General features: G+C 38.2%; 1 protein-coding gene across 10 annotated transcripts in view; it reads right to left on the bottom strand.

Annotated features, from left to right (window-relative positions):
- Nucleotides 1–4,649: 4,649 nt before the first annotated feature.
- Nucleotides 4,650–13,845, bottom strand: part of LOC124185772 (potassium voltage-gated channel subfamily KQT member 1) — a 99,398-nt gene continuing 90,202 nt past the window's right edge. For all 10 annotated transcript variants that reach the window (XM_046576878.1, XM_046576876.1, XM_046576877.1 and 7 more), the window contains 2 exons: nucleotides 13,042–13,164; nucleotides 4,650–11,031 (listed from right to left, as the gene is read on the bottom strand). In XM_046576878.1, coding sequence (XP_046432834.1) covers nucleotides 10,930–11,031; nucleotides 13,042–13,164 — 225 coding nt within the window. In that variant the 3' untranslated portion in view covers nucleotides 4,650–10,929. The remainder of the gene's footprint in view (nucleotides 11,032–13,041; nucleotides 13,165–13,845) is intronic.

Here is a 13,845-nt window from a genome sequence, read left to right as displayed (position 1 = left end):
ATCCGTACCACGGGACCATAGCCGTGCACGGTTAGTGGAAGATTCTTCCCTATCAGACTTATCGGAGTTAATTTTTCATCTCCTATCGACTCTATCTCCCGGTCCTCAATCTCATCTCCGATGCGACCCTGTAAGCTGCCCAACAAGTGTACGTGTACACGCTGGAACACAGCGGCACAGCAGAGGCAGCTGGCTATCTATGAATTAATTGGATTAGAAGGTCCTTTTGATGTACTGACAAATTATCGAGGCCTGTACGCGTAGATTAACCTGACACAATATCCGTCACTGGATGTCGGTTGATCGGGAGAAAAGGAGAAAAGAACGTTTGAAGAAATTGAAGCTAAGAGAAAAAACCACGCCGCCTTTTCCCTGTAACACCGGCGGTCAACGCGACGTGACGGTGTTAAAAGATAATTACAGATCGTGATGTGAAATTGTCAATTAGTGAAGAGCGTTGAATGGCATTAAACGAATTGCGTACAACGGCAGACGCAGGAATCATCGGTAATTTTATACGCGATATTAACGACGTGACCGTACGTAACACTGTCCTTCTCCAACGCGTTTAATGTCATCGAATGCAAATTCGCATATCGTGTGCATGTGAAAATAATATAACATAACGTGTCACACCCACACACAGCTGTAGGGAGGCAATAAAATCTAGATAAACCGAAAGGTCCAAGCCGTACATGCACTTTACACCCACTTCTCCGGTAAATATTCCTAGGCGCCGCATGAGCAAAGCGATAAAGACTTATTCTCGGATTTGTTAATAACAGTTGCGTATAATATTAATTTTAATTCAATGCATCGACTAATTGAATTCACCTACACGCAGTTGCGACAAGCGAGAATCGCTAATATATAATACAGGTATGTTTGTACGATGTTTAGTGTTTACGCTATCGCGGTCAATCAACGTTTCTCTACACCTCAATGTACCGATTATGCTATAAAACGAGAAGATGCCATCGTCGACGAGAAAGGAAATTACGTGATGCAGGTGCAGGCGACCGTCTTGTCTTCGATGATGATGATGATAATAATCGACGATAGCAGACCTTATCGTATGCTTAGAACTTAATAGCAGTCATGGTACATTGAACCTTACCATCGTATTATATACGTGCCGTAATGATAATTATATATATATATTATACAAATATAATGTAAATATATATATATATATATAATTATTTTTACTGTTCGTATAAGTACTATGTATTATCATTATCAATAATATTACAGTTAGCACTAGCGCCGTTATTATTATTATTATTATTATTATTATTGTTATTGTTATTACAGGAAATGATGTCGCAAATGTACAATATTTGACAGGCTTCTGTATATTATGTATGTATTATATATATGTATAGTATTTATCGCACTATAATTATATTATTTAATAATATAGGTTGTGATAGTAATAATTTATTAGCAAACGATATTTTATTATTTGTGTTGTATTGTTATTATTCATATTATCATTATAATTATTGTTATTATTATTATTATTATTATTATTATTATTGATAACTTTGTATCGTACGGTAGGTATAATATGTATAATAGTCGTAAGGAACAGAGTTCTTCATCTAGCCGCGAACGCTCGCGGTATTTTGATAAACTTGTTATTCCCCCCTTAATTCAGTTCTCTCTTTTTATGCATCCTGGAACACGGCATATTGAATACGTAGGTATAATAACTTGACCATGTAATATCTAATACGACGCGTGTGAATATAATTACAGGCCGAGCATGCGCGGACGTGTGTCTTCTGAATTCATCTAAATTGCGGCGAACGTTTGCGGCTAATTCGACAGGTCGATATCGATAACGTATCGACGAGACACTACTAGTGGCTAGTATAGGCAACTACGGTGATATGGTTGAGTTGTGTTTTCGTCTTTTTTTTTTTGTTTTTTTTTTTAAATTTTTTTTTATATTTTTCTAGCTTCAAGAAGTGTTTTTAATTGTTTTCCATCGCACAAGTAGTTCAATATTAATCATCAGAATTAGACGATTAACGTTACTTACATACGCTACGTTATATGTATAAACTCTTCAAAACCCTCTTCGACGATCTTATATTTATCTTTTTATATATTATCTTTTATACACGTCGCGGGACGCATTTCGTCGCGCAGAGAAATGGAAAAGGTAATGAGAAAAAGAGATTTACAAAAGAAAAAAAAAAATAAAAACAAAATTAAAAAAAACGGTGAAAAGTAGTAAAAATTAATTTTGAACGGAGTCAACATTGTGTCGATCAATTTAAAGATTCGTCAGAAAATATACATACTGACGTATTTATAATACAATGTATCGTATACATAGGATATATATACGAATTGTAGTACATATGTATAATATGTATGTATATAGATATATATATATTATTTTTTTTTTAAATGTATTTATAGATGTAGATCAGCTACGGTTTTTATTATATAGGAATATAATTTGGTCTTTCATATTTGCTGGTATTTAGATTCGAAAAGTTGATTGTTGCTTAAGAAATAAGGTCGGTAGGTTTGGTCAATCGTACAATTATTAAAGATCATCGTGTACTGTGAGGAAATAGTTTTTCTTCGTTACTTTTTTCTTATGTACAGATTATCCCGCGTTAAACTTCACTACAGTCTCCGTCATTCTCGACTCTTGTCAGGCAGTCGTTAATGAGACTTGTAAATATTTATGTACTCAACGAATGTATGTATGTATTGCTATCGAGATCAACCGTTGAATATCATCTTTCGTGGGCGTTATTTCAGCGAAGGCCTTATTTCGTATGGTCTAAGTCTGTGACGTAATTCACATGTGATTTCTTCCCCCGCTTTAACATATTTCACACTCCCATATATCTGACACGTTATATAGTTCGATCACGACAGTCTAGCCTTGTATCGTTTTTTCGTTTTCTCTCTCTCTCCCCCATCTCTGTCAATGTATGCTCGACGTATAACGAACGATATTCTTATCCAGATAGAGCATCGAGTGAAATTGATGTTAAAAAAAAAAATAAATAAATAAACAGAAGTCGATCAATTATTCACCGCGTAGAGATAGTATATTATAGATATAGTCGAGATGGAAAAAAATTTTCGCTATACCGATTATCATGTCTGTATAACACTGCGTGTGTACATGCGCGTATATTTACACGCACCGTTTTCGTTATTGGATAATATTGTTAAGTACGTTTGATAAATTGTCGAAATTTAGAAAATACACGATTGGTCCAGATTGCTTGCTTGCTTCCTATATAATCGAAATATTATTTTATGTATAATTTTTATTTAGATCTATAGTTAATTTATTAATTAATCATTTTTTTTTCCCCCCATTAATAAGTATAGGCACGTAACGTGCCCGGCTTTCCCGCTTTCGAAAATTTCTTTCAAACTTAGAATTCCTTCCTTCATATGTATGATATATACCTATATACTATGTATATTATTTCAGACATTGCTAAATCGATTCATTTGAATTCCCTACGCGAATGCGGTGTAAGAATCAAACAAAATCAATAATTTTTTCGCTACTTCACGCAAAGAGTATTCTTTCCAATTTGAAAGAAGTTTAAAAAAGACGCGAAGGGGCCGCGTTCTGCCATTTTCCAATTCTTCAGGTGCGGTATAAGGGTTCTTGAGCCCAGAAAGTATAGTAATTGTTTTTACATTTTCATAAATTCTTTACCTTTTTTTTCGCAATTTTTCCGCTCTTTCGTTTTTTATTCAATTTTATTTTCTTCTACTTTTTTCTCTGACTTTCAAACCACATTTATGCATCTTCTTGCAAACGCTCATTTTAAGTCAACGTTGTACATGCGACGCCACTTATTCGCTACAGCGATTTTATATTGTATGTATATATATATATATATATGCAGGAATTGCAGATAAGGGTATTATTATATATGTATGTATATCGTATACACACAATATTATACATGCATACATAGTAATTGTACTTAATTATTACGAATAAATTATTAATCGTATCGTTTAAATAACAGTATATATATATGTATATATATATATATATATATATATATATATATATATATATATATATATATATATATATATATATATATACATATATATATATAATATATGTATAGTAATAATGGTAATGTATTAATTTTTACGTTCGCTATTGCGCATAGAAAAAGTTTCACTTTAAATTAGGCACGACAGAAATTTGAGATTTAAGCTTCTCGTCCCTCTACTAAATATTATACATATAGTTACCGAATCGTGAAACATTTTATATTTAAGACGAGTTATAATACGCACAATGTTTGTTACAAACTTGTCGAACGGAATGGTAACAATGAGAAAGGCAAGAGCAATAGAAAAAGAATAATTCGCTCAATGTTAGCTACGTTCGTGCACGGTATCGAAAACTTCAATAGATACGTGAGTTTTTTGTTTCTTACTTTTATCGTCACGTTCCTACCTCAACCTCGAACTACTCGAACTACTTATCAAGCTACCTACCAAATTCGAAATTTACAATAGTCAATATTTTACATAGTACATCCATTGAGAAATCGCCAGACGTTTCCAGTTAATTTGAAATTAAATTGAGGGCAAGTTGATTAATGTACCCGCAATAATTTCATCGGGATATATTTTTCGGAAACCTCTGGAATTCTGCAGATCGTGTTTCTTTTTTTTTTTAATTTTTTTTTTTCACTAATTATGAGAGAGGCAATCACGTGATTCGGATGAAAACTTCACTTCCTTACCGCAATATATTATAGTTGATCGTCATGAGCTAATTAAACAATTAACCAACGAATTCGTACAATCATATATACTGCATAAATATTTTATAAGTATAGGTCACGTGTTATCACATTCTAGGCTCTGGATAGCAGAGCTTTTGTTCAGTAATTTACTATATTTATTTATACAGATTTAAGTTTAATGCATTACCTAATTTCATTTTATTCCCATGCAATTATTTCCATTGTACAATATTTAATCGTCAGCTTATTCTCGTTTTATCCTTTTCCTTATATTACGCTCATTATTGTTATTATTCTTTTTATTATTAATTTTACTATAACCGGTATTATTATTATTGTTGTTGCTGTTGTTGTTGTTGTTTTTGTTGTCGTTTTATTATTATTACTGTTATAACTGCGACAAAGTTGTACCTTAATCGAGATGACGCGTAAATATAATAATCCGTAATGTTTCAAGATTTATCGCTATTACTATGAATATATTCACGCTTATAGAACGGAGTGGGTAAAAAAAAAATTTCGTATCATTCTTCGTCCCCCTGAATGAATCCGGCGAACCAACCTCGTTTACTTTCAAATATACCTGATCACTGTTAGATTTTGGAAACTTCGATTTCACACCGAAAGAACCGTCGAAGCGAGTGATGAGAGAGACGAAGAAAAATGAAACGGATTTTTTATTTCAGCCACCCTGTAATAGACGCGCATTTCACTCTAATGTGTATATATATATATATTAAGATATATATATATATACATATATATTCGGCCGATTCGCGAACGCTACTTGCTCCATGAGTATAGTAAGATATTATCATTGTCGAGAGTATTATCATTATTTATATATTAAAGCATACGACAAATAACTATAATATCGCAGTCATCGTGACTAGATAGAGAGAATATTCCTACCTATATAATATACATTTGTAGAAACAATTCGCTACGTAACCGTAAATTTTGAACAATATAAATCCGGGCGAATATAATTTATACCGTTTTGTTAATGTTCCGCGGTGTGTTCAACAATTGTGTATAATGATGATAATAATAATAATAATAATAATAATAATAATAATAATAATAATAATAATAATAATAATAATAATTTGACAAGCGATTAATATTATATTTTTGCGAGCGGTGTAATTTATCTAACAATACATATTTCAGTCGAATGTCGTTCCACAACTTTGATATCTGTATCAGAGACGATCGTATATTATATATCTGACCTTCGTTTCAACATAAATAAAGTCAACAACATAATTCAACATCGCGCACAACGTGGCAGTATTTTTTTACTTTACGACCTCAACTTTAACTCTAACCGCGGTATAGGATACTTTGTAGGTACCGTATGTGTGTATAAATTATCCAACAAAGCGTTTCTCCGTTAATTAGTGAATAAACAAGGAGATAAAAAATAAATGGAGGAAAAAAATTACACGCGTTACGAACGTTTCCCTTTCCGACCTTGGCTACAAAACTATGGACAATGTACGTCGTGTATGTATGTACGCAGTGAGCACGCGTAGGAGTAAATGTGGACACTGGTTTCCTAATTGGTGATTCCGAGGCTGGCATTGCGGATGGCAAGACGCAATTAGGGTGTCAATTTGGTGGAAGAAGCAAACTTTCGAACGTCGGTGGGCTTAAAAGGAATTAACGACAAAAATTGAGAGGCAACACGCTCTGCGAAACAGCCTCTCTCGAATTTCGTTCCAATAATATCTTCGTCAAACTTGAAAATAATCAAGCATTTTTAATTAGAGAAAAGACTCTTAATTAAACATACGGATTTATGTACAGAGTCGATCATATCGACTTACGAAATTCACGGACCCCCCCTCCCCCCCCTCCCGCCCTTTTTTTATTCCCCTTCTTTCATCATCCAGCTGCGAATTCCACGTATTTTATAAATAATATATATATATATAGTAAGATAATTTGAGAACGAGTGAGAGGCACCAAAGTATTTAACGCGCATTTAACAGTAAATATCCTAGGTAAAATATTTTTACAAAGGGAATGTAAAAAGTGACTCACCATTCGTTGAGAAGTTGTGAAATTCGGCACGACACGCGAACTTTTTGCTTTTAAACGACTCGACACGACGCGCGATTGATTTCGAGATTAGACATACCTACATACAAGTGTTCTTAAATTATTCCGCGTAAAATACGTATTGCTCCGTTATTCTTATCGCGAATATTCCCGTAAAACGCAATTTCAAGGCATAAATATGATCAATCGACATTCTTCACATTTCACGACATTTCACCAATTCGTTTTACCCGTTGCAAATTATCGGTATCATTGTTAATTGATCTGATTGTCCGCAGCACATTTTTCAATTAAACCTCGGAGAAAATCGCCTCGGTATTTGAGAGAAGAAAAAAATGCTTAGTCAAAACCTTCACTCCTCGTTTCGCGTTGACTGTAAGAAAACTTCGACGCGTGATTCTCGTATCACAGTCGGAGTATCGACTGAGAATGAAACTGTCGTCTTCGAACTTTGTTTACAACGGAGGATTAATCCGCAGGTCCATCGAATGCCTAGACTGGCAAAATGACAACAGATCGATACGAGCTTGAAATTGTTCTCTTGCGAATTTAGCGACCTACTCCAGCCCTTCGTAAATACTTCTTGTAATCATTCGTCGTGATGCTCGACGTGTTTCCAAAGTTTCAAACGCGGCGCACAATCATTGTCGCCAGACGATACATTTCCAACAATTTATGCGATTCTCGTAGCACCGAAATTTATCCATCTTTTTCATTGTTCCTGTTCGTCTTCCAACGTCGACGTGCGCGTACAAAGCTTTAGAACGCCCCCCTAAATCACCGTAATTAATATTTATTACATGCGTGTATTCGGCGTAACGCCATGCCGGAGTCGATTTGAGTACTCGCAGCGTTTGATTCGACACGCCCGTCTATCAATCCGACATTTTTTCTCTCCTCTTTCTCCGTACCCAAATTAATTTACGACGCCTCTCTCTTTCCATTTCACGATCGATCCGCGGTATAGTCGTAACTTGACGATTGTTGGAGCGCGTGATACAATTCGGAAAAATTCGAATGAAAAATTGAAAAATTGAATAAAAATAGGTCGACAAGGTTGGTCGCAAAGCACGTTATTGTGCACTGTATGTGAGAAATGGTTCGGCACTCAGGCGCATACCGGGTTACGGTTCAATTATGATTTCTCCTCAGAGTGCGATTAGCGCAAGAGCAGTGCAGCTAGTCTCCGTAAAGGCGGTTTTATTTATTATACATCGGTAATAAATAGGCGGTGAGTGCTCTAACTAGTCACCTACAGCATCGCGCGCTGTCTCTTCGAGCCTCGTTACGGTTGAATTTTCAAATTGGTAATGGCACACGTTCGCACTTTCACTCGGGTAATACCTAACACCGCGTACGTCGTCGGCTATTCAACTATCGACTCAATTTTCTTCTTCTTATTAATCTTATTATTATCCTGCATCGCCACGCGTCCCGTTAATTACTACGCGGAGACAACTCGTCGAAACATTTTATCACTTCCACCGCTCTGTGTATCGTATTTTTCACTGCAGCCAATGGAACGAAGAGTAATTTTTGCAAATTGTCGAGGTGCATGAATTTTCACCGAGATGTTATCCACGCATTGTATCATTTCCCTCTTTTTCCCTCTTATCTCACGTCACGCGTGACGTTGAATTATTATTTTCGTCGTTACCGGCACCCCGCCCGCAACTCTGTCGAATCAAACGCCGCGCCGAATCGGAATTTTCCAAAGTACCTACCTCCAGCTTTCGATCCACGAAATAGTAAGGCTCTATAACAATGAAAATTGTTTGAATACAGGTATATTTTTTGGACCCTAACAGTATTTATACAGGCTATAATTTTCTATCGTTAAGCTGTGTGACTAAAAATACCCTCAACAGCTTCCTCGCGATTTTACGATACTTATACATATAAATTTTATCGCGACTGCAGATGATTTTTCAGTGTTAAAGAAGAATTATTTTAATCACGCTATTTTGGAATTTAAATATTCAAAAAAAAAGAACGAGGTTATGAAATATTATCTATATCATTTATTTATCCGTAATGTTTACGTAGTTTCCGTATTTAATAATCGAATTGATTAATCGCTATGCCTTATTCACAAATTTACAAGACGTATCAACGAGATTTTATTTATACTCATTATTTAAACGTTGTATCTTCCTTTTTTTTTTTTTAAATACCCTCGAGTTTCAACCGATTAAAACACATCCACCTTTTTCACGTATCAAATTTTTATTACAAAGAACAATACCGTCCTCGACCGTGGTATTAAAAAGTAACGACCACTTCATTCTCTCATTTCTCCCCAAGTTCACAAGTATCGCGAAAAATAATAAAGAAATCTTCCGACTTATTTCCTGTTCCCATCAGAAACGTTACGGCGAACGAATTTTTGATCCACGACCAGCAGAACCAACGGAGGTTTCGCGAGTGAATTTATTTTTAGCTTATTTTATTTTATACTCGACTAAAGTTTTCTTACTTCCTCTTTCCCGTTCATTTAATAATCATACCGTTACATTTATTATTATCTTTATCAGTGTCATTATTATCGTTACTACTGTTATTATCATTATCATATTTAATATTACGAAAAATATCTCCGAAAGACCGAAGCAACAGCGTGCAACACCATCTAAAGAATCTTCAATTTTTTCTTTTGCACAGCTTAAATTTATCTACCTGTTTGTTCGAAATGTACACTACTTAAATTAATTGTTTTTCATTGTGTACGTTGCTATCTACACGTGTACGAATTTTATGCAGGCCAGTGTATCGTTTCCAAGTATTGTAATATAGACCGTTTGTATATATAATATGTATAATAATTATATACACATATACGTATAGTGGTACAGAAACTCACTTACGCACGTACGTCGCAGGAAAAAAAATAGAATTAAATTCTCGCGCAGTGATGTGATTATTAGATAATGGAAGGGTGCCTCCTCGCCTGTCACTAAGACGAATTTCTTCATATATATATATATATGTATATATATATATATATATACCTATGTATAATTTTTTTGTCTTTATTTTTATAATAAAGTAGTCGGTTTATTTATTTTATTATTAATTTACTCTTTAGGTCATTTAATTCGTTTTACGTCTACTGCTGCATTAAATCGAGCTCGTCAAGCTCGGTTTCAACTGTACTCTCCGTTTTTTTTTTTTTTTTTCTTTTCTTGAAACAGGCTGTTCTATAACTTTTACCTCCGCGATGACAAACGATAACCACCTGCTTCTTCTTCATACAGCAAGTCAATCTGTGCATCGGTATATTATATATATATATACAATATACATATTATCATGTATGCTAATATATTACGCGATGAAATCGCTACGGTGTATGTTATACATACATACACACATATATATATATGCCTATGTGTATGTATATCATATTGTTCGTGTGCGTAAAACCTTATTTACAACGTGAAAGAAACGTTTCTTTTTTTTTTTTTTATTTTTATCCGTCATCTTTTCCTTCTTGCTGTAATTGTCGTTTTTGTTCTCGTTTATTCGTTCATATCGAAACGTTCGATTGCGACGGAAAAGTTGCGACAAAAAAAAAAAAAAAAGGAAAAACACGCATCAGCACACAGCCAAAAATAATACAGTCAGACCTGTAACATTAAAACGTTCAAACAGGTATACGGTAATGCGAAGAATATAAAATGAAAAAAAAAATTAACTCGACTTCCGCCGCCGTCGGTCCAACGAGGCTCGCAAAGAAGCAAAAGATCATTACGAGAGTAATAAATTGTATGATAAATCAGGGAGATTTTTATCTCCCGGCAGGCGGATTCCTCGTCCCCCTGAAATAATCCTCGCCGGATAAAGGCAGCCAGGAAACGGATATTTCTCAGAGGTTGCAGCAGGCGGAGGTGCGCGGTTGCAGAAACAACGAGTCGGTCGGTCAGAAGCCCTGGCTCAGCATATCCGGCGTGACGTTGGTGATGGTGAGCTTCGGCAAGACGAGCGCTTCCGGCGGCGTTGAGGGAGCTTTAAAGCTCAGCGCGGCCGAAGACGAGAGGGACGACGTCGCGGAGAGTACGGGCGCCGCGAATCCCGACGCCGAGGCGGCCCGCCGTTAGACGTCGTCCTCTATGCTCCTCAATGGGATTTGCTGCTTGTGCGCCACTGCGTTCAGCACGTACACCAGCTGGTCCATCTTTTTGTCCATCACCGACAGCTGCGGCGAAAACGAAAAATTCGCGTCAATGCAATCCGCCTCCCGTCCTCCCTCTCCCTTTCCCCCTCATCCTTATCCCTCTCTCCCTCGGCCGTTTCTCTTTTTCTTTTATACCTACCGATGCATCGTACAGCGCGGGGACCGGCATAAGAGGTCGCGGAATGAGCTGGTTGGGAAACGGAAGGCTCCGGGAGTCGGGGAACACGCTACTCAGCGCCGTTCAATGGTTTGTTGAACTCGCTCAAGGTGTCAAGACCCAAAACCCGGCGATAGCAGGGGTACCTATTTACCTACAGCCTGTTCGCACGACGAGGGAAATACTCGGGCACTCTCCGAAGTTCGATCCGTCGACGGTCTACCGATTATACGAACGAGAAACTCTCGATTTCTCGCCTGATTTGTTGTTTTTTTTTGTTTGTTTCATTTACCGTATTCCCTACTCCCATCCTGACACCGATGGTAGATTCTTCGAAGTTCCTCGAACCGCAATCGCCGTAACGAACTGATCTAGTTGTTTACCCTCGGAAAATGCCCGGAGGCCGTTCATAATGAAGTTTGAAGACTTGACGAGTGAACAGACCAGAGCTGCACGGTCTACAGAGTTTCGAAACACGCGATTTAAGTTTGGCGGTTCAAGTTTCAGGTGGTGGGCAAACGGTATCGCATTGTCGTGTGTATAGCCGCCCCGTTTCCGTTCAACTTCGAACTTCGAATATCGACCTGCGCAAAGTCTGACGGATATTTGATTCGTCGTTAGCCTCGCAGACAGCGGTGTCTCGGAGGTTTACGAGCGTTCGTTCAATCCGAAGCGTAACGTTGCGAGTTGTGAAAACGAGGAATCGCATTAGACGATTTGGAACTTCTTCGTACACGTTACAACCCACGATATCGGCGCAGAAATGGTTGTAAGTAACGAAACGCCGTAACCCGAGTTGGACAGCAACTTTCGGAGTGTGAAGATTTAAGGGGGGAGATACCTTTGGCTGCCTAAAAAAGGCGAAAAGTGTTTTGTCCAACAAAATGTTGGTATAACCTATCAAAAGTCTAAATTCCAGTGCGCGGAACTAGATTCGAATCTCTTTTTGATGAGGCGCGATTGGTTCTTCAGCAGCGCGGGAGCTCAATATTTTCTAAAGAAGCTCGAAAATGAACTTTCCAAAGAATCCGAAGGCTCGTCGCATGGCGCTGGAATCGCTGATTAGCCGTAAAGTCATTTAAGTCGCGTAAAGTTTTTACTTGTCAAAACTTTAAACACGTTTTTCTCAAAACTACACTTACAAAACTGGTGTGACGCAAAACTCTTTCCTTGTTCAATGAAAAAATTCTGTAAAGGTAAGATAAAATATCCAGCAACAAAATTCAAGCGACGTCTTTGTCGTTTGCACACCCCGTGCGGGGAATGGAATCTCGGTGTCCTAACCGATATAAATACGGACGGCGTCGCGGCGGGCCGAGTATTTACGATTATTACGATCGACGGCGGTTAGTTTAAGCGCCGGTTTTAATCTAGGCGCGATATTAAACCTCGGCGCGCTATCAAAACGTCCCCGCGACGCACACGGGCGAATATTTACGCACGTTTCCACCAGTTTCCACGGAGCCTGAGGTTTAATGGTCTCAGGAACCGGGTTCGGCTGCAATATTGCAAACGCGTCGCGTACACGTTGAGCGGTTGATGTTAGCACGCGGACTCGACTCGGCTGCAACTCGCGATGCGGAGTTAATGCGATACATCGGCGGGATATGCGGTTTGGCGAACACGCGGCTTTCGGCCCGGATTAATTATTTCCTCGCCCAGAACGTAGCGGCTGCGGTTTCGAGCCCGCGCTTCGAATTTCGGCAAATCCGCGAACACCGCGCGTCTTGCATAATTATTGCGCGAGGGAAATTCGCCGGGGATCGAGCCGAGAGAAAGGCGAGACTCGTCGTTGGGCGAAACGAGTTACCGGACGGGTTCCCAGGTAGCGCCAAGCGTCGGGTTGACGCCGATCGCCGATTTCTGGTACCAACCTGCTGCTCCACACGGTAGAGACGGGCCCCGATGGTCATCGGCTTCACGTTTCCCGCCCGGTCGATTCCCGCCAAGTAACTCCCCGGCTTACCGAGCGTCTGGTCGAGCCGCCGCTGCAGTTCCTGGGGGATGAAATTCAGCAAATTCAATCTCAGGCGCGCCTCCCTCCTCACGCTTTTCCCAGGAGAAAAACGATCGGCACGAGGCGTTTCACAGATTTTTTTATTTCAGCGAGAGACGATGGGTGAAAATTTGAGCGAATGACTCTGGAGTTCGACGGAGTGACGTGTCAAAGTTAATATACATATATACAGCATATTCGTAATCACGATTAAACACGAAATTAGACTTTGTTGAACGAAGGTTTTCAGAAATTGTGGGATTCGGGGGACTGTGATTCCAGATCTCAATCACGATCGTTTCGTGGTCGGAATTTGTCGCGAGATCTTAGAACGATTGACAAATTGTAGATATTTTTTATTTCTATCACGAACGCGGTGTTTGAACGGTGATTGCAACCGTTGGAGCGGAGAAAAAATGCAGGCGTGATCCCTGCAGGATGCAGTGGGATTCCTAAGGGGTTACGGTTTCAATTAGCCCCGTACGGTTTGGCTTCGAAATCACATTAGCGTTAGCACACCGCGAGAAATCAATAACTGGACGTGGCTGCAGTGAGAGGTCGAGATGCAGCCTGTATGTCATATAATATAGAAACACGGATCGGGGTGTGTAATATTAACGTTGTAATTTTCGCGAGAGAATAGTGAAAAAGCCTGTTGGAATATTCAGCAATCCTTTTCTCG

This window comes from Neodiprion fabricii, chromosome 6, assembly GCF_021155785.1.
Source record: "Neodiprion fabricii isolate iyNeoFabr1 chromosome 6, iyNeoFabr1.1, whole genome shotgun sequence".
NCBI lineage: Eukaryota > Metazoa > Arthropoda > Insecta > Hymenoptera > Diprionidae > Neodiprion > Neodiprion fabricii.
Note: the sequence above shows the minus strand (reverse complement) of the source record. Positions and strands in the feature narration are given on the sequence as shown.